General features: G+C 43.8%; 4 protein-coding genes across 6 annotated transcripts; 3 read left to right on the top strand and 1 right to left on the bottom strand.

Annotated features, from left to right (window-relative positions):
• Positions 1-19: 19 nt before the first annotated feature.
• Cks30a (Cyclin-dependent kinase subunit 30A) lies at positions 20-2,419 on the bottom strand. The gene is made up of 3 exons (XM_071700446.1): positions 2,130-2,419; positions 1,133-1,260; positions 20-1,049 (listed from the first exon to the last, which is right to left on the bottom strand). The coding sequence occupies exons 1-3, from the start codon at positions 2,180-2,182 to the stop codon at positions 982-984; spliced, it is 249 nt and encodes an 82-aa protein (XP_071556547.1). The 5' UTR covers positions 2,183-2,419; the 3' UTR covers positions 20-981.
• Positions 2,420-2,599: 180 nt separating this feature from the next.
• Positions 2,600-6,307, top strand: LOC139769403 (splicing factor Cactin-like). The gene is made up of 6 exons (XM_071700440.1): positions 2,600-2,963; positions 3,858-4,711; positions 4,795-4,971; positions 5,055-5,256; positions 5,378-5,876; positions 5,975-6,307. Exons 1-6 carry the CDS (start codon positions 2,713-2,715, stop codon positions 6,161-6,163), a joined length of 2,172 nt encoding a protein of 723 aa, XP_071556541.1. The 5' UTR covers positions 2,600-2,712; the 3' UTR covers positions 6,164-6,307.
• A 151-nt stretch (positions 6,308-6,458) lies between these two features.
• On the top strand, positions 6,459-13,979 carry LOC139769404 (uncharacterized). Of its 3 annotated transcripts, none has more exons than XM_071700441.1 (8): positions 6,468-7,382; positions 7,833-8,421; positions 8,657-9,143; positions 10,055-10,171; positions 11,041-11,130; positions 11,196-11,408; positions 11,750-11,921; positions 13,079-13,979. In XM_071700441.1, exons 1-8 carry the CDS (start codon positions 7,301-7,303, stop codon positions 13,273-13,275), a joined length of 1,947 nt encoding a protein of 648 aa, XP_071556542.1. In that variant the 5' UTR covers positions 6,468-7,300; the 3' UTR covers positions 13,276-13,979. The 3 variants fall into 3 exon arrangements, with proteins under 3 accessions (XP_071556544.1, XP_071556542.1, XP_071556543.1); XM_071700442.1 differs by having other exon boundaries at positions 6,481-7,382; positions 13,115-13,979; XM_071700443.1 differs by lacking the exons at positions 11,750-11,921; positions 13,079-13,979 and adding an exon at positions 11,504-11,743 and having other exon boundaries at positions 6,459-7,382.
• Positions 13,980-14,404: 425 nt separating this feature from the next.
• Positions 14,405-21,287, top strand: Eef2 (eukaryotic translation elongation factor 2). Its single transcript, XM_071700455.1, has 14 exons — positions 14,405-14,560; positions 15,945-16,159; positions 16,246-16,439; positions 16,845-17,053; positions 17,135-17,368; positions 17,454-17,567; positions 17,772-17,918; positions 18,100-18,340; positions 18,534-18,701; positions 19,008-19,297; positions 19,465-19,674; positions 19,754-19,936; positions 20,029-20,286; positions 20,631-21,287. The coding sequence occupies exons 1-14, from the start codon at positions 14,558-14,560 to the stop codon at positions 20,697-20,699; spliced, it is 2,535 nt and encodes an 844-aa protein (XP_071556556.1). The 5' UTR covers positions 14,405-14,557; the 3' UTR covers positions 20,700-21,287.
• The last annotated feature ends 260 nt before the right edge of the window (positions 21,288-21,547 follow it).

Raw genomic sequence — 21,547 nt, forward strand, 5'->3', positions numbered from 1 at the left:
TATAAAGAAACTCTTAACATGGCTCATAAATGCAAACATTTATTTAACACAATATTGGTAATACATTTTTTCCTTTTTCTTTTCTTACAAAAAAAGTAAACCAAAATCGCCCGGATGCTAAAGCTAACGCGAACGTGGGAAAGACCTGATGTATTTCGAGTATGAAATTAATGTAGCCAATATTATATAGCTTTTAAGATACATAAATCGTATGCGGCACATAGGTTCACTCGAAACGGGGGGAGAACATAAAAATCGCGGCAGAAAAAAAAATAAATGCAAGACTTCCCGTGCCAAAGTCAAGGTGCTAAAAAATCGAAACGAACGAATTACGTAGAACTTAAAATACGCGTTTACACTTCCCTCGTATAAATTTCAAAAATTTTCGCGTTAAATGTCAAACTTAAGAGGAAAACGATTATCCTAGGCGCCCTTAAAATTTAATTGAAAGATTTTAGTTCCTACGAGAAGGCACTGTAATCACATGTTCTTATGAATTACTTCGCTTCGGAATCACCAGTCTTTGGAAGCAACTAGAATATTTCATTTTGTTTCGGAGCTAATATATATCGCGACGTATCTCTTACTCTCGAGTTTTCCAATGCAAAGAGGAGAAAAGAAGTAGAGAAGCTAAACTGAGATTAAGAACTAACATATACTCTATAGACATATATACAGCATACTTGCTTGACATTTTTTTTACGAATGGCAATGCGAAGTAATTAGAAATAAAAACGACCATGGACATACTATTCTGTGGAATTTCGTCGAAAATTTTTATACGATTGGCTAGCGACTTCTCCATTCTTTCAATCAGACTTTTAGAAAGTAAATTTGTACGCAGGCGCACCGTATCGGTCTTGCTAGCGAGACCGAGAGAGAAAGAGAGACGCGGTTAAGTGAGTGATCGTAAATATGTTCCACCATAAATATGAACATGATCTGAATTGTTATTTACAAGACGACATAACTTGGCTGCATTCAATTCTCTTCCCCTCTCAGCTCCAGAGGCGTCGTTATTTTCCTCTTGAACAGCAGAATGTGTGGTTCTGAAATGTGATTCACATTCGATTAAAGATCTCCGCAACGAGTACTTACAACGCGAAGTACTAGGACGTCCTGTGGTACTTACCGGGATCGTGAATCATGTAGTGCACCCATCCTTGACTTTGCTGGACTCCGATAGCTCTCCATTCCTGCTCGGACAGCAGATGAGTCCTCGGCACCAGTTTCACCATTTCTTTCGGCAAAACGACATGCCTGGGCAAAGTTTAGAGAAGACAATAAAATAAGAATAAAAAAAAAACAGAAAACCAAATTAATAAATACGTGAGAAAAAAATTAGAAATACGTGCAATAAGCTTGACTTGCGAATTTTTCAAGATCTTATGCGTACATTAGTTGAGAAAAAGTGAAAAGCTTTTTAAGGAAATTCATAAACATGCAAAATCTCCATCTGAACGTACAATCCCTTTAATAACGGTTTAATAACAGTTGATTAAGAAAAAGAATAGAAATTTAACCGAGCTCGACTTCTCGTTCAATTTTACACGTATAGATTTTAAAAATTAACACAGTCAGGCATGGAAATAGCAGCTTCTAATTAACATTGTGCAATTCTATAATCGCGATGAATCGTCGTCGACTTTTTCTCTCATCCTTTTAGCTTGAAGAGAACGCGCATTGAAAATCATTTCTCGGCAGTATTATTATTTATCCTTTTTTCCTCACGCGTCCTTCCGACAGGAGAGTATTCGTCGCGGCCGTCGAAGCCGTCGCGAGTGCTTCCTCGCCAGGAAAAGCGAAATACCGCGCGTTACCGAGGCCCTCTGACCAAATGGAGATTCGCAATCCGAAATAAAACGACGGTCTGGTTTCGGGAACCTTCGATCGGCCATTTCGAAGCCCCGGCGAGACGAACGGAAGAGACGAAAAGAAACGAGGAGAGGGGAAAAAAGGGTCCGGATCAAGGGCGCAGAAATGCTCGACGGTGGGTAAAACGCCCGGATAGACGTTCAACGTGGGAATTTTCACGGGGAGAGGGGACGCCATTACGTATCGCGCGGGCCCTCGCGTCCCGTGCCAGGGGGGCCCCGGGGCACTCTCACACGCCGGGGACGATCGCCTACCTGTACTCGTACTTATCGTCGTAGTACTTGTCGGAGTAGTAGATGTGCGGCATCGCGTCCTTCGACTCCGTGGTGGCGTTTCTGAGCTGAGAACAATGACCGATTTTGGAGACGCGCTGGGTCTCTTCGCCAGACGGGCACGGCGGGCACTCTCCGAGAAGGCCACCCTCGATCGCGTGCGTGCGTACGCTGTCTAATTTGAAAGTTCCAACGGATGTGCCGGCCGAGCGTGCGGAGTGGAGGCCGCGGGGACTGCGCGAGTCAAGAGGGGGCCAGAGCCAACCCGGGGAGGGGCCGCCCACACCCCCCCGGGCCCCGCGTCATCGCCGATTTTTCGCGCGACGAGGTTAAAATCGCGCGAAGTGGACGGATCGACGAGGCGAAATCCCGCCGGCGGTTTTCCTGCCCCTTTTCTCGGTCTCCCCGACGTTGACTCGCGTCGTCCGGGATCAGCTGCGCCGACCGCGGCAAGATGGCGCGCGTCTGAGACGTTCATCCGGTTCTTCGGAGAAAGTGAGGTTAGGTGCCGCAGGGTTGACGATTTATTTATTTATCTGTCTTTCTTTTTCGCTGCCTGGACGCGATGGAGAAGCATTCGCGCGACCACAGTAAATACAGATCGAGGAAGGTGCGCGATGATGATCGCAGGGGCGAGGACCGAACGTCGCGAGGGACGCGCGAGAGGATCCGTGATCGCGCGGAGCACCGGTCGGGCGGCTCGAAATCCAGGCGCGAACGCTCGGCGAGGTCCAGCGAGGGGCGCAAGAAGTCGAGGGACGACTCCCGCTCGCGTCGCGAGTCGCGCAAGTCTTCCAAGCATAAGAGCCGAAAGAGGTGGGTCTCTTCTGTAAATTCTACAAATCATCCCAGATAGCACAAACCTATTCTTATAAGCATGCTACTAATATCCTTTAGTGATAGATAGATTTTATTTAATTTCAGCTACAAAGCTGAGTGGACTTGGTTTACAATTTACCTCGACACATTCATAAGACCTGTCTTTTTAGCTGAACTTCTTGCACGGTTCGTCTTCCCTCTTTTCACATTGGAGAGAAATAGAGATAAGATTGACTATGCAAGAAGTTCAACTAAAAAGAACAGGCCTATAGCCTCCATACTCACAGCGCGCTATCGTTAACATTATCCTAATCGTCATTCCGTATATTTTCAATATTTCTTCTTAATTGTGTTCTTCAACCACATAGAATAAATGACATCATGCTTTGTCTACAAAATAACATCCCTCATTCTAAAATCATTCATGTAAATCTTATCTCTTAATCATATTCTCCTAGTTGCAGTCCTATTTTCCTACATAATTTTTTAATATAATCCTTACTATTCCATGACCTACCATAAAACTCAAACCCTAATTCCATATAATTAAATTTCTGTCCCTCTTTTATATATTTTACCTACCATTACTTTATCTCTATCTTTACTTTGTAAATAGTCTTCAGTAAATATTTGAATATTCTAATAAAGTTGAAAAAAACCTATGATCAATGAATCCACATAGAACTTCAAAATAAGATCATTCTAAGTACAACTCGAAGTACACTGTTCTAAGCAGATTTACAAAATATTCTTTTAGATTCACAGATAACATTCTGTAAGAATATCCTCAAAATAGTACATTTGATATTAAATAGAATAGTCAGACTATATTATGTTATCTGGGATCTTTCAAAGTTATATCTCCGAGTTCAGTATATTATTTTTACTTAGGGAGTCATCCTCATCGTCGTCGTCCTCGACCTCGTCGGACTCGAGCAGGTCCAGCAACGGTTCGTCCACAGACTCGTCCTCGGACTCCACGAAATTGCTGGAGAAACTGCAGAAGCAACGGCAGAAGCAGACGGAGGAGCGTAAACGTCAGAAGGAATTGATGAAGGCGACGGAGACCCCGGAGGAAAAGCGCTTGCGCCGCCTGAAAAAGAAAGAAGCCAAGGAACGCAAGCGTAAGGAGAGAATGGGCTGGGACAACGACTACTTGCACTACACGAATACAGATAATCCGTTCGGAGATGGCAACATCCTGTCTAGCTTTGTATGGTCAAAGAAGCTGGGAAAGGAGGGCCTGCTCGGCGTGGGCAGAGAGGCACTGGAGATTCGTAACAGGCACAAGCAGGAGGAGAACAAGAGGGAATTGGAGAAGGTGAAGAAGAGGAGGCAAGAAAGAGAGCTGGAGCGGCAGCAGAGGGAGGAGGAGATGACCATGTTGCAGCGAGGCAAGGAGGCCGCCCAGTTGGAGCAATGGGCTCGGCAGGAGGATCAGTTTCACCTCGAGCAAGCCAGACTGAGATCCCGCATCAGGATCCAGGACGGCCGTGCGAAACCTATCGATCTTCTCGCCAAGTACATCAGCGCGGAGGAAGAGGTCGACGCGGTGGAGATGCACGAGCCGTACACGTACCTGCGAGGTCTGCACGTGAAGGACTTGGAGGACCTTATAGAGGACATAAAGGTTTACAAGGAACTCGAGAGAGGCAAGAATTTAGATTACTGGAACGATATAACGGTAATCGTGGAAGACGAATTACACAAACTCAGGAAGTTGGAACGAACGGAATACGAAGTTGGTAAGAGAAACGATTCTTTTTTTTCTCTCCCCTATTTTTATTGTTCTTGTTTGCTCGCCTCACTCGCATCATCTTTTTTTTAGCTGTTGGCAGAAGAGAAGGGATTCATGAATCTGTCGCCAAGGATGTCACGGCCATTTTTAAGGGTAAAACCGCGACGCAGTTGGAAGCCTTGCAATTGCAAATTCAGAGGAAAATTACAGGGAAGCCAGAAGGCGTCGATATCGGATATTGGGAAAGCCTCTTGTCTCAGTTAAAAGGTAAGATACGATAAATAATGTATTCGAAAACTGTAAATAATGATACATCCGATTCATATTAACAATAAGTTTTAAATATGCAGCCCATATGGCGAGGGCGCGGCTCAGAGATCGGCATCAAGAAAACTTGCGTAAAAAGTTGGAAGTTCTGATCGCCGAGCAAGGAGTGGCTAGAGCGGAAAACGAGGCCGAAGGCTCACAGACACAGGAAAACGAGTCAACTGTAAAGCAAGGTGAACCTTCATCCAGCACAGCTGTCCAGAAGGACGAAAATAATCATTCCGAGTGAGTATTCTCTCCCGTGTATCGATTCGAATTTATCTGTTTTTTTATATATCGAAATTTGAGTCTATCTCATCTTTGTTGGTAGTAATAAGAAAATACGTAATCGTGCCATACGTTTCAGCGATGATCGAGAGGAGACAAACGCCGCCAACGATCTATTGTCCGAATCCTTCCGCGAGTACGAAACGGGCGGCTACTCGCCCACTTATATGTCTAACTCGCAACTCGAACCGGGCACGTTCATCACGCAGGAGGAGGAGGACAGTCAGCGATTGGAGTACGCGAGGCAGCAGGTCCTCAGCACCGGCAGGAAGATTCAGAATGTGCTGACGAGTGAGGAGCAGGCTATGCACCGGGAGGCGCGCAAGGGCATGGGCTCGGACGAGGCGCAGTTCAGCGTCGAGTCGTCGTTGGAGGCGCAGATCTATCTGTGGTCCGACAAATATCGGCCGCGTAAACCGCGCTACTTCAACCGCGTGCACACCGGCTTCGAGTGGAACAAGTACAATCAGACGCATTACGACATGGACAATCCGCCGCCGAAGATCGTGCAGGGCTACAAATTCAACATCTTCTATCCGGACCTCATCGACAAGAATACCACGCCGGAATATTTCCTTGTAAGATATACATTGCTCTCTGAGTTGCAAATTATGGTAATGAGATTTCAATCTTTTAATCTCGATAAATAATTCTCGATTCCGTCTTTGATTTTCAGACACCCTGCGCCGACAACAAAGATTTCGCTCTCCTGCGATTTCACGCGGGTCCGCCTTACGAGGACATCGCGTTCAAAATTGTCAATCGAGAATGGGAGTACTCGTACAAGCGTGGATTTAGGTGTCAGTTTCACAACAACATTTTCCAGCTGTGGTTTCACTTCAAGAGATATAGATACCGCCGTTAACGCATGTACATATCTTTACATAACATATACAATTTTATGGACGACTTGTGTATATATATCGTATCGTTCCATTGTACAATACGTGAGCGAATTTTTTAATATTATATTTATACAAAAAAAAATAAAAAAGTCTCATGATACGAAGCGGCTCTGTGTTGACAAAATATGCGTAATTTGCAGCTGCCCATACGTTTATCGCTCGCTCGTTTCGAACGACTTCCGCGCGATGAGGAGAACACGCAGTACACGCCGGGCGCGGTATAGTCAGCGGTTTTAAACGGCGGTCGTTGGATCGATTTTTCCTCTGCCACCTGTGTACTGTCACACAGTCGACCGCACACCCATACATGTAGAAAGGTAAAAGCGGGGCTAATGGCAAGGTGAAGCCGAGCTCGCAGTACGCCGCGTAATTCGATGGCAAGGAGCTGCGCGTCGTCGGGAACCTCGCTTCCGCTCGCGCTCACGCACAATTAAAAATAAATGATCGCGTGGACTGCGTACCGACGACCGCGGCCCGTTATCTACGTGTTCGTGTTTGCATTTGCACGTGCGATTTTCTAAAAACAAAGGATAGCGGACGCTCCCGTATTTTTATTTCGGACGGTGTAAATTATCTCGGCGCTGTCTGATCCCTTTCATATTATAATTATAATTAATCAGATTTCCCGTGCCACTCATTTGGATCGTAACATAGGCATCGTACGGATACCTACCACCTGTTCATCGGACGGGAAAAACGCTACACGTTCGTGACGTCAATCGGATAACTCGTATTCGAAGAAAATCGACGACCGTTCGTGTATGTGTGGGAAGCGTAAAGCGAAATTTAGTAGGCGTCGAGAAACGTTCCCTTTCCGGCACGAAAGCTCTCCGAGACGTCGCTGATACGGCAAATTACAGAACGAAGTTTTTACTTCTAAACAATGAAATTGAAGCGCTGAACTTTGAAGTTTGAAGTTTGACTCTTTAATCGTTTTCGTCTGGTATCGATGTAAAAAGCGTCGGAGTGAACGGATGCGTTCGCGGAAGAAAATCTATCGTCGGCGAAAAATACGATAATGCTCGTATCGCGATAAGAGCAGCTCGCGAACTTTTGTATCCGTGATTTGTGAGGATCACGATATCGATAAAATCACCATGAAGTGGAAGAGAGGACCGTGCGAGTTTCTGTCACAGAAAACGTTCCTCATAATAAAGGATGACTTGGATATTTCGAAAGGTAATGCTTATTAATATTTCACCGTGCCAAAGATTTTCTTTCTAATTTAATCCTGAAACGGAACATTAATTATATCGATTTAAAAACAATTAGTCACCGATTTCTCTTCTTGTGGCTGATCATTTTCGAAATGTGTGATAACGACATGGTAACCCGTTGAAAGCTATCACATTTTTGGAATAAAATCTTATCGCGAATAAAAATGATTGTAATAATTGGTCTTCTTTTAAATCTTCAATACCTATCCCTGGTATTCTTCAATAATTACTTTCAGTTTCCAGATCTTAATTATTAACTATCTGATAATCACAATATTAATCTGAGGTATTTAAAAAATCAAAAAGTGTGTATTGAAATTTCTTGTAACTATTATGTGGCTTTCAACGGGTTAACTAATCTACGTTCGCGTCGACGCTTCCTATCAACGACAGATCGTCTTCGTCTAAATAGGGGCGACCAAGACAACAGACGGCAAAAAGGCAGCGACGAAAAATGCGACGCACACCGGCACCTGGCCGCCAAAGGTGAAGCGCGTGCAGATTTTCTGCGGGGACGAGCCGGAGAGGCCGAAGACGGCGAATCTCGCGAGGCCGAGTGTGCTGGACCCCGCGCTAGTGGATAAGCTCGACATGTCGTTGCTCAGTAAGGAATTGCTCAGCGACTCGATGACGCGTTTCCATCGGTTGTCCACGAACGGCAAGCCGGTCAGTGGGGGCACGACATCGTCGTCGTCATCGTCGTCCCTCTCATTGCTGTTGCCGTCGCCGCCGTCGGCAACACGACGACGCCAGAGCGCCGCCGTCAACGTCGCGACGACCACCACCTGGTTGTCTCACGACGTTCCAGTGCGTCGTAAGCGACGGAGCATCGAGCAGATTTACGAGCCGCGGGTCGCAAAGGGCCAAATGGAGGAGATCGACGGATCGCGATCGCCCGCTGGAAGTCAGAAGACCACGTCGCCCGCCGCCACCGCGATGCAGGAGCATGCGTCCATCAAACGAAACTCCGACATGAAAAGGCTCGATGATAACAATAATAAGTAAGTAGTATTTAAATTGTAATCGCGGATTAATTGAGTTAATAATATTCTTCTTTAAATTATTTAAAAAATATCAAATGTTTATACCTAGTTAGAAGATTTATTTTAAATTCTGAAAGTCTTGCATTTTATATTTGAAAAGTAATTACAGCATCATTTAAGGATCATGATTACTTATTCCGCTCATTTTCAAACAACTGTTTTATACTTACATATTCTAAATTCATGTAATTAGAAACAGTCCTCCTAAAGTGCTATCGACGGTGAAGAAGAAGAATTCGAGACCCGGTTTATCGAGTGACCTGGAAATATTTACCGCCACGTCGGCGAAAAGCCTTGCCCCGGAGCCTTGCAAGACCTGCGGACGTCCGGATCAGCCGGAGAGATTCCACAGTCACCCGAAGGGCAGTCAGAAAATCAAGGATATCCCAGCGACGACGACGAAACCGAAACCCGTTGTGCCACCGCCACCGGTACCAAAGTCCATCCAGAAGCCGGTAGCGTTAAACTTCCGTAGCGACCGGAACAAGAATAAATTAGATGACGTCGAGACAAAGACGAGTCCGGTCGTCCCTCAGGATCATCCCTCTCAGGATCCGGATCAGCAAGACAGATCGTCGTCCGCGCGGATGAAGCGAGGGCGCAAAACCATCACGTGCTACGTATGCAGCCGGGAATTCGGCACCGCCAGTTATCCCATACACGAGCCTAAGTGCATGGAGGTAAAGGTGGCCACGACATTGTCGTGACGCCCTAAAGCCCTAAAACATAATAATTAATATAATTACCGCTGACATAGCACGATCCATCTTCTACTTTGAATCACTTGTACGCGCCTAAAAATAGATTGAAGCCTAAAATTAGGGTGGCATGCAACTGGCATTTTGAAGAGAGAGGTCGTGGAGTAACCGATAAATTCCCCTCCCCATTTCGTCGCGGAAGCAACAGAAGGTTTATAATATAATAACTCTGCAACAGTAGCGCGCATGTAATAAGTCAAGGCCCTTCCGCCAAGATCGATGGTGGTATAACGTCGCATTGCATGCACCATTAAGCTCGATATCAGAATGCATTCGCGTGTAACCGATGTGTCATATAGTTGAGAGCTATAGCTGGTTGAGAGGCAGCGATCGGTTGCGGCAATTTGTACGCTTTATACGGGGTGTCTTCGAGCGACCGCGTTTTTTTCCCGTAACGATGGATTATTTAATGAAATACTCTATATCCCGCGTTTGCTCGCGCAAGCCTAGCGCCGAACGTGACGCTACCCGATTCTTATCATCTCGCTTTTCACATCGCGATTTTCGCGATCGATAAGTAAAATTCCCATTTGCACGCCGTCATCCTTAGCTATATATGAATAGTGTACATATTTTCAATCGACAGACATTACAGCAAATTAAAGTTGCATACCACTGCAGTAATGTGTTGCAATATAAAATCGATACAATAGTTGCATGTTGTATATCAAAAGAAGTCGCGTACAAATTTGTCGGAAAGTTCTTATCAGAAAAGAGAGTTCTTCAAGAATTTTTAAATAACGATAAAATTATCTGATCTGTTTCTTATTTATAATAATTCTGTACTAGGTATATCATTGATATGTTTACTCAAGCGAGCATCTTTATTACAGAAATGGGAACGCGAGAATAACATGCTGCCTCCGTCTCAAAGACGACCCAGGCCGCAAAGACCCGCGGTTAGCATCGAGCACAACGATTGGAACGCAGCCGCATGGGAGCAAAGTCAGGTAGATCTTTCGTTGCAATTTTAATTAACATTGCCGCGTTAACGATATATCACGAAACAGTAGTCGTTCGTACGAAATGCGTCGTTTCCACTTGAGCGAACATTGCTGTTTTGCGCTTCGTTAATTTTGTCGGACGACGATGCAATCCTTTTGTCGATGATGCAAGAATCAATTATAGGATGCACATGTGGGGCTCTAGGAGCGCCCGGAAAGATGTACCTGGTGAATCAAACACGAAAAGAATTCGCTTCTGTAAAATTGGCTGTCTTAGTCTCGAAATTGGAGAAAGAAAATTAATAAATCCGAATTTACATTTTGAAAAATTCCTCGCGAGTTTATCTAGAATCGAGTTATAAGTTTCAATAAGAATACGTGTCGTGTGCGCAGTCTACGAGGATTTCGTGTTTTTCACGAGTGCGTGATTCCAACGTCGAATATTAAAGACTGCTCTTTAACATCTCATATGCATACGACTCGCACGAGCGCATATCAAATGAAGACTGCGCGTTGTGTAGGGAGGGTCTCCGACGATGAACTACCATTTGCGTAAAAAGTCAGAATCGTTCGTCATATACCGAATGATAGATTGGTGATTTTAATACTCTGTGATTACCAGCGATTTCAACATTTACACATGAGCAAACACTGATTCAGAGATGGCCTGGATAAAGACTTTTTTTAAACAAATAATCTTTCTCAGGCCACTTTGCAATTAATTATTAATTAAATCACTGTCCTTATCAGTGCGATAATTAACTTGTTAATATATTTCTGTATAAAACATACGATTCTCTTGATATAATTAAATGCAAATATACATTTTATTTTCTCTGTAGTTAAATAAAAATAGAACCTGGATTTTCTTTTAGGAGCAATTAGTTCCGTGTGCAAAGTGTGGAAGGACGTTTTTGCCGGAACGATTGCCGGTCCACGAGAGAAGCTGTAAAGCCACGCCAAAGGTATTAAACTCATTCAGTCCCTTTGGCATTATATTTTTTCCACGTCTGTTCGTCTGTTCTTCTAGAATAACGAACGACTGGCCACGACAGCAATCGCGCGTAATGGGCCGCCTACTGTTCCCTGTCGCGTTTGCGGTCGAAAATTCGGTACCAGGAGCATCAAGATTCACGAGCCTCAGTGCAACAGGCGATGGCAAGCGCAGAGTCAGGAGGAAGATCAAGCCCTCTACAAACATAAATCAGCCGATAGTGGACAGGAAAAATCGTCGACGTATCCGGTGAGTTCTAAAGGATACGGAAAACATACACGCTTTAATTTCTGAACTCGTGTTACTATATAATTTTTGTGCGAATAAATGTTTCCCCTTTGCAGCCAGCCTTTTTAATATTCCGTGACATTTACAACAAAAGTTCTGAATTTCTATAACCGTTCTATAAACGTTTCTACAAACGTTCTCTTTGTTATGTGCGAAATAAAGCACTTTTACATCGGATTGTCATATGTGAGACAAAGTAGTTTGCTATAACGACTAGAATAAAAGAATAAGGGTAGCGTTCTTCAAACTTTTGGCTGATAGCAAGAGAAATAAGGAGACGCGTGTAAACTGCTTGATTTTAGGATTTGTCGCAAAAGAAAACAGTTACGTGTTATATTTGTGGCCGAGATTTCGGATCCTCCAGTATCGCCATTCACGAGCCCCAGTGCTTGAAGAAGTGGCATGCCGAGAATGACAAGCTGTCGCCGGCTCGAAGAAGAAAGGAGCCGGAAAAACCCGACATTATATACATACGTAAGTCAACGTTCTCGTTTCCATAATACTTATACGCGCGTGTGTGCGTAAATGTAACGCGGAAATAAAAAAAATATCGGAAACATTAACAATATACTTGGAAGAAAAGTTCAATATGTTAGTTAAAGTGTTTAATATGCTAAAGTTATGTTACGTCCATTTCTACCAATGCAAGTTAATTTTAATCTCGGTTTAACTTACTTTTTATCTTTTCTTATTGTTAGTTCTGTAAATTAGAAGAAGATAAAAAGTAAATTAAATCGAGATTAAAGTTAATCTACGTTGGTAGAAATAAACATAAGAGTTAGAAAAAGATAATAAAAAGTAAGTTAAACAGAGATTAAAATTAATCTACATTGGTAGAAATGGACATTAAAGTTATTATTAAATATTTAATCATATTGCAATTTCTATCTTTTAAATTTGACAAATTTTACTTCTTTTCTCCGCGCTTTTCTTTTGCCGAGCGCAAAAACAATCTCAAAAAGTACCTAATGCATACTGCTCAGAATTGATTTTTTTCGGAGCTCATGCATGTCTCTTTGATATGCAATACACATTTGCCCTTTTCGCGCCTATTCCTGTCTCTCACCTTGAAGTTCACTCTGAATCACGGTCAAGAGTACTACGAAGTGAATCAATTGGGCCGAAGCGATTACACGCTGATGCATAATATATGAATTCATAATGTTCATCGTGTTCTGCCATAGAATGGAAGTGGGTGTAGTCTTGATTAATTATACATGCGTCGCAGATGTATTCTCGATCGGGAGTGCCGCCTACAGATCGATAATTGCTTGACAGAACGCGACGAAAATCTTTTGTCACTCACGATTTACATAGGCTGCGCTCCAAAATTCACTGCCAGCGCTGAAAATCTATAGTACACGTTACGTGTACTATAGATTTCCAGTACTGGCAGTGAATTTTGGAACATAGCCATAGGACTAAAAACGCAGTAAAAGAATTTAAATCCAAACATTGCCGTGAACTTATAGAATTAACGGCGAATCTTAAATTTAAATTCTGGAGCTGCTTTAATAGTGAAGTAGTGGCGAGATTATCGATTTAAAACGAGACAAGCAAATTGTATACAAACCGATTTAAGAACCGATTAAGAACCACAGGCTCTTAAACCTTCCCCTACGCTTTTCAAGGTACGATACAGACGGCAATGACTTCAATGTTCGCAGAGGATCCTCAAACGGGAAGCGTGGTGGTCGACCAGACGGCGACGGTGGAGGCCAACTGGATGACGCATCTGAGCCAGCTGGTGCCCTGCAAGCGTTGCGGAAGGACCTTTAATCCCGATCGTGTGAACATTCACGAGAAAAGCTGCAAAGGGAGCCGTTAATGAGTCCATTGGTTCTCTATCATCCTGTCGTCAGAATATATTATACTAATCAAGTATTGCTTATACTTTCTAGAAGTGATCCGTTTGTTTTTATATGGATATCGAATAACACCGATTGTGTAACATATAGGTAGCGTTCATATGCAGCGTTCGCAATTTTTTACTTAAAACTCGCTTCTATGTAGATTAACTTTATTAATTACCGATGGCATATATTGATTATGTAATTCGCGATTAGCGATTTTTCTATTTCGAGTAAACGTTCCGGACTGTAAAAGTGAGGGATAATCCAACACACGGCACCCGACGTGCACCTCGCGTGAACGCACGAATGTTGTTAGACGTTACAGATCAGTGCATAATTATAACGCAATTTAAGTTTAATTAATTACGCAAATAAATGATCAGCTTATTGTGTATACGTGTCCCGGAGTTGTCGTCACTCTGGTTCACGGATCGTCTCGTCGGTATCGATCCTGGATCTGTTCCTTTTGTAGCCATGTTGCGTCGTATAATTTTGTACCTAAAACGAAATACAATTAAACAACGAAGAAAGGAGAATGATGAAAAGTACAAAGAGTTCGGCTACAAAGAGCAAAGCGTCTTAGCGGGAAAACTCAATGTCGAGCGATATAACGTCTTTGTAATTGACTCGAGCGAGAAAGTTTTATAAAATAAAGTCCAATTCAAAGGAGCAAAACTTACGGAGTAAATCTTGTTACTTCTCGTCATCTTATCATTCTTTTCCAGCCGCGAAGACAATAGAAGTGTCGCAAATGGAATTATCGGGGGGAGTACAACATCAAGATCCAAACCACTCATTTTTAAAATCCGTGCGACAACCAATTGTGCGATCTCTCGAACCTCTCGAAGATATTTGATATCCGCAGATGGCGGCAGGTGCCGAGTGGTATTTAAAGTCGCGTTCCAAAACTACAACCGGCCAATCCTACGCAAGTTGGTGGCAAGTTGAGCACGGATTGGGGAACACCGGAAGAACACGCGGCGGCCACGCGCCGCGCACGGGATTCGAAATCTCGCGTGCCATGCGCGCGCAGCTTCACGTCTATTGGACGCGCATCGCGATCCCGCGGTGAAGGGGGTGGGGCAGGGGGGGCGCGCCGAGCGCAGGAGCGCGCGCCGCCGCAACGCGGCGCTCCCTTCACGCATAAGAGGCGACGCACGGGCTCACGGCGGATAGCTTGTTCTTTCCGAGGGAGTCCGCCATAGTTGGTGCACGTATAATTCGAACCAGGCCGTCGGCAATCGGGCAACATCCAAGATGGTACGTAGCCGCGTCGCGACGCCGCCGCGGCGGTCCTCGCCCGCGTGTCGCCGCGCTCGCGCGGCCGCCAATATTTTTCGCGGAATATCCCTCGGCGGCCGCCCGGGCACGCCGAGGCTTCGGCCCTCGCGGTGGCATCCTCTCCCCTCCGCGTGCTGCCCGCGTTTCCTATACGCGCTCTCGCGCGCTGCGTCTCGCCACGACGGCGCGATTACTCCGGATTGCGCAATTCCGTCCGCGCGTAATCCCGCGGGCCGGACCCGGATCTCGCGGGGGCCCACCCGGATCCGGATCTGTCGACCACGCGACGGAACGGGTCGTCCACCCGGGGCGGGGGGGGGGGGGACGCGTTAGCTCGAGAAAGATTTCACCGTCGCGGCATCGCCGCGACGTGTTCCCCGCGAGCGGAAATATGCCTCGTGTCATGGTGCGCCTCGCGTGGCTTCCGACACGCAACGTGCTCATTTAGCGGAGGGGTGAGGGGGCCAGCGGGGCAACGCTAATCTTCCTCGGGGTCCCGCGACGCTCCCGGGATCGGGAAACTACGAGCAGGAAAACGCGTCGGCCGTCGAGCGTCCTCGGGAAGTCGTCGCGGGGTGTCCCGAATGGAAGAAATATGTTTCGATGTTGCGCTCGCCAACGTGGTGGGCCTCGCGTGCCTTTTAACGCGCGAGGCAACGTGTTTCCCAGGGCGGTATTGTTCCCTCGGGACTCTCCTCGGCGACGATGATCTCGGGACGCAGATTGGAACGAAGAAAGCACGCAAGAAAATTCTGTTGAACGTCGCAATGAGATAATTTTTGTGGTATCATACATTCACATATCCTATAATATGTTGAGTATTGAAAAATGAAACACTGTACAAGTACAATTGTGCCTAGAACAGTGGAATGAATTTCTTTCCTAATCTCAACTAATTCCTAGTGTTAGTTTGAGACAATTCTAGATATCTTGCCGAATGTTCAAGGTGTATGTTTCAATATGGTCATTGTCAAAATCCATTGCAAAGGTATCACGCTTTTGCAAGGATCAAAATGTGATTCAATATTTTATATTGCATCGTGGAAAGAAAGTGTTTTTTTAAATCCAATCTGTGAAAGATCCGTTTCTCCCCAGTGTTGCAATATGTTGCAATAGTCGTGGGAGAAATTATGTACGTAGCGAATCGAACCATTACCGAGTTATTACTGGCCGACCGTTGATTATATTTTATGTCTATACATTTACACACACACACACACACACACACACATAGATTTGAATCGCAGATCAATATGTTAATAAGGTTCTGTTACACGGTGACAGTTGTAATTTGTAACGTATTATATAACGTGTATCCATAAAATTTAAGTATTCTTTTTCAATGGGAAATCTGTTGTTGCAGGTGAACTTTACGGTAGACGAGATCCGTGCCATGATGGACAAGAAGAAGAACATCAGAAACATGTCCGTCATCGCGCACGTCGATCACGGAAAGTCAACTCTGACCGACTCCCTTGTATCTAAGGCCGGCATTATCGCCGGCGCCAAGGCTGGCGAGACCCGATTCACGGACACGCGCAAGGACGAGCAGGAACGTTGTATCACCATTAAATCCACGTAAGTTGGCGGTTACTCTCCGTCTGAAAATCTTACATTTATCCATTATCGTCATGCATTAATATCGCTTACTACTCTCCTTTTAGCGCTATTTCCATGTTCTTCGAACTCGATGAGAAAGATTTAGTCTTTATCAAAAATCCTGATCAACGTGACAAAGAGGAGAAGGGCTTTTTAATTAATCTGATCGATTCACCCGGACACGTAGATTTTTCGAGCGAGGTCACAGCTGCCCTCCGTGTCACTGATGGAGCCCTTGTTGTTGTTGATTGCGTATCCGGTATGTGTTTTACGATTTTCTTCCGTTTTTCTCTTTCGTGTGGGTCAGGTTTTTTTTTTTGCCGCGATTGGAGAGATTGGTCTTCCAGCACACAAGGGTTACTCTGCAGTATGCCGTTTGGTTTGCATAAACTGATCGGCGTACGTTGACAGTGTTGACAGTGCAATGGAAGAAGAGTAAAGAAAAGCAATTGTGTCTAAACGCTGTTAGTGGACCTCTATCCTTATGTCCGTTATTAACACGCTACGATACGGGTGCTACATTGCCTTTTTAATGACGTTACTGTACCGTTTCCAGAGTATATTTCATCATTTTGTAGTAACATAATTCGTACCGGGAAACAAGTAACCAACAATTTCTTGAAATGAGAAAGGTGATTGTAATTATTCGCTTATTTCCTTTTAGGTGTATGCGTACAGACTGAAACTGTACTGCGCCAAGCGATCGCTGAGCGTATCAAGCCTGTTTTATTCATGAACAAAATGGACCGCGCACTGTTGGAACTCCAGCTCGATAGCGAAGATCTTTATCAGACTTTCCAGCGTATCGTTGAGAACGTTAACGTTATTATTGCAACATACTCTGACGATGATGGACCTATGGGCGAAGTTCGAGTAAGCGAGATGAAAAAATTTCTTAATGTAAAAAATACAATCTTTGTGCAGATCATTCTTAAATGTATACTTGTAAAATAGGTAGATCCCAGCAAAGGATCCGTAGGTTTCGGTTCCGGCCTTCACGGCTGGGCTTTTACTCTAAAACAATTCTCCGAGATGTACGCCGAGAAATTCAAGATTGACGTGGTGAAACTAATGAACAGACTCTGGGGCGAGTCCTTCTTCAACCCGAAGACCAAGAAGTGGAGCAAACAGAAGGAGGCCGATAACAAACGATCCTTCTGCATGTACGTCTTAGATCCAATTTATAAGGTGAGCTTTCGCAATCTCGAAAGATAATCTGTGTCTGTGTTATCGCCGTAAAAAAACGTTGATAACAAATAAAAATTATTTCTAGATATTCGATAGTATTATGAATTACAAGAAGGAGGAAGCAGATAATCTTCTGAAGAAGCTGGATATTGTGCTGAAACCCGAAGATAAGGACAAGGATGGGAAAGCTCTGTTGAAGGTAGACTTCTTTCGATCGTTGTACAGATACATATTGAATGTAAATGCGCTTCATGATGATAGTTTCATAGCTTTTTTTTTCTGACACCTCTTCCGACTTATAATGAGGGAGTGCTAAATCTGTATCTGAGGGACATTCGATGTCCGCATGCGGGTTTACTTTCTTTGGGATATTTTTTTCATTGCGTCGCGTGATTTTTTCCAGGTTGTTATGAGAACATGGTTACCTGCCGGAGAGGCTCTTCTTCAGATGATTGCCATTCACCTGCCGTCTCCTGTAACTGCTCAAAAATACCGTATGGAGATGCTGTACGAAGGGCCGCTTGATGACGAGGCTGCTGTTGGAATTAAGGTTCGTGATACGTGCCCGAGTCGCTCGGATATTTGACACGAACACATGATGAATATATTTCACAGACCTGTGCCGAACTGTGACGCGTAATGAAGGAAAAGAGAAATACTGACCCGAGAAGAATTATAATAGATTATTGATTGAGAGAGTCCGCTTTCATTAATTAAGTCATTCTTTGCAGAACTGCGATCCAAATGGACCACTGATGATGTACGTCTCGAAAATGGTACCGACATCGGACAAGGGACGTTTCTACGCTTTCGGCCGAGTGTTCTCAGGCAAAGTGTGTACCGGCATGAAGGCCCGCATCATGGGACCCAACTTCCAACCGGGCAAGAAAGAAGATCTCTATGAGAAAGCTATCCAGCGTACTATTCTGATGATGGGTCGTTACGTCGAAGCTATCGAAGATGTGCCTTCTGGTTAGTATACATATATATATCTCAAGATTGTTGCGGTGCTTGATTTATTTCCAAAAATGATGATTGTTCTACACAGACCTGTTCTGACTTATCGTGATAGACAGATTAGAACGGCCAGCTGATGCAGCTAAATAAAATTTAGGGTTATCTAGCTGTGCATCCACGTGTTATAACCAATGACTCATTTGCGCAGGTAATATTTGCGGTCTTGTCGGCGTCGATCAGTTCTTGGTTAAGACCGGTACCATCACAACGTTCAAGGACGCGCACAACATGAAAGTTATGAAGTTCTCCGTATCGCCTGTCGTACGTGTCGCGGTCGAGCCGAAGAATCCTGCTGATTTGCCAAAATTGGTCGAAGGTGTGTAAGCTTCCCAGCTTAATTTATATTTGATTAATTTTTAGACTCAAAGTATAATTAACTTTTGTTGGAAATCTGTGATTTTTGAAATATTAAATTAGATTATCTCGTACTACTTTACTAACAATCTTCAATCAGCCTCGTACAAAATCGAGACACTGATTTTATATGATGAGACTTATATGAGCATTGGGTTATGAAGATCCATGATTTAAATTTTTCCATCTGACGATATATCGATAAATATTAAATATTATTTGATATCACGTTCGCGCGTTAATGATTTAATTATGCACAATTCAACAGGTCTTAAACGTTTGGCGAAATCCGATCCTATGGTACAGTGCATCATCGAAGAATCCGGCGAGCACATTATCGCCGGTGCCGGTGAGTTGCATCTCGAGATTTGTCTGAAGGATCTAGAGGAGGATCACGCATGCATCCCGATCAAGAAGTCCGATCCCGTCGTATCGTACAGAGAAACGATCTCCGAACAGTCGAATCAAATGTGTTTGTCGAAATCCCCGAACAAGCACAATCGTTTGTTCATGATGGCTTGTCCGATGCCAGATGGTCTCGCTGAGGACATTGACAGTGTAAGTTTCATTTCTTTTTCTGCAGAAATTTAATCAGTATCGCAGTACCTTCAATAAAATCGAAATAAAATGTGATATTCAAATGAGAAAGATGGTAGCACAGCAGTAATCGAATCAGTTTGACGCTTTGATCCAAAGGTAAATTTTTAATCTCTCGATACTTGCAGGGTGACGTTAATCCGCGCGATGACTTCAAAGTGCGCGCTCGTTACTTGAACGAGAAATACGATTATGACGTGACGGAGGCGAGGAAAATCTGGTGCTTCGGACCTGACGGCAGCGGACCCAATATACTGGTCGACTGCACTAAGGGTGTACAGTATCTCAACGAAATTAAGGACTCTGTGGTAGCTGGATTCCAATGGGCCACGAAAGAGGTAGGAAAATGTCTGCCTTGGCTCGCAAGCGCACGGATTATTAACGTTCACGCGATAATTCACTTTCACATTGCTACAGGGCGTTCTTTCGGAGGAGAATTTGAGAGGTGTACGGTTCAACATACACGATGTAACATTACACGCCGACGCGATCCACAGAGGTGGTGGTCAAATTATCCCTACCACAAGACGTTGCCTTTATGCCTGTCTTCTCACTGCCTCACCCCGTCTCATGGAACCCGTTTACTTATGCGAAATTCAGGTAAAGTATTGCGACGTGCACCGTCGACTTCACACACGAATCGCATTAGAAAACCGACAGGACAGCTAAATATCGAAATTGTCTTTTCGCAGTGCCCAGAGGTAGCGGTCGGTGGTATCTACGGCGTGCTGAATCGTAGGAGAGGTCACGTGTTCGAAGAACAACAGGTGGCGGGTACTCCCATGTTCGTAGTTAAAGCGTACCTTCCCGTAAACGAATCCTTCGGCTTCACTGCCGATCTGCGCTCCAACACCGGTGGTCAGGCTTTCCCACAGTGCGTGTTCGATCACTGGCAGATTCTGCCAGGTGACCCGATGGAACTCACCACTCGACCTTACCAAGTCGTGCAGGTACGTGTATTATCTCATATCTTCTTTTTTTTTCTATTTTAATGGATATTAAGACAAAATACGGGTCTTTCGTCAAACAGACGATTGCTTTATCGCTAAGCGATTCCCCCAATGTCTCACCACGTGCATGACTGATGGCGGCGATGATTCAGTGCGCCGCTATTTTTAATCTCGTGGGAAAGAAAACGTTTTTCAGTTTCGGTATTCCAGTAGTCTATTCTGGTTTGCCTGAATAGGGAAACGTACAATTTTTTTCGCATAAACAAAATTTTATGGAGATAACTAGTTGCTTATCACAGTTCTAATCAAATCAACGTATTGATGAAAATTTGTATTATTTGCAGGATACACGTAAGAGGAAGGGATTGAAGGAGGGTCTCCCAGATTTGAACGCATACCTTGATAAATTGTAACCTCAAGTCCGCGCATCATATTTAAATACCTATTTAAATATTGTAATTCGATTAATATTGCTGGAGCTGTTGTATACACAATTGCAACATCGATTTATTATAAATTTTATTTTGCGCAATCATCCGTGAGAGACACGCAATTATAAATACGAACAAGAATAATAAAATGTAATTATAACGAAGGAAGCAAAAAAAAAAAAAGAATAGGCGGAGTATATATCTGCATGTAAAAGTGGGGCGGTATGTTTTGTACATTTATTTAATTAAGAACGGTAACAAGATCAGCCGGTTGCTTACGTTTTTTTTAGCATATTGGGTGAATAGCTATGATTGTTATTATGGCGTTTTCCGCGCCGATCTTTGTTTAAGACGAAGAAAAATAGAACGATCCTATAATCGTTTACATTGCTTTTTTAAACTGGAAAAGAAAATTTAGTATCTTATGTTACATTGCGAACTTTTCAAACGATTGGATGCAAATGGTTCCCGGAAGCTACTAATACTAAAGAGGAAGAGAATCATCACAACAATGTACTCATACTACGAAAAATATCAAGAAATTAAAGCTGAAATTATGAAATAGAACAACGGCGAGCACTTTTATTTCCTCTGCCTAATTAATGGGCATCGAACGTAATGACGTTACTATGCATCCACGTTAATTTGTTGTTTACGAAACTAGTTTACCATTTACCTCGTACTCCTTTACTCACAATTTTCTAATCTCCAATTGACCTGTTGTAATATAACAAAGGATCAAAATCAAACCGGAATTACGAGTCAATTATTCTCACATAAAATCACAAAACAAAGATTCTTTAATAAAATATTTTTTTTCCAAAAATTGA

This window comes from Temnothorax nylanderi, unplaced genomic scaffold (assembly GCF_030848795.1).
Source record: "Temnothorax nylanderi isolate EJ_2023f unplaced genomic scaffold, tnyl_v1.0 TNYL_tig0022_pilon, whole genome shotgun sequence".
In the NCBI taxonomy this organism is placed as follows: Eukaryota; Metazoa; Arthropoda; class Insecta; order Hymenoptera; family Formicidae; genus Temnothorax; species Temnothorax nylanderi.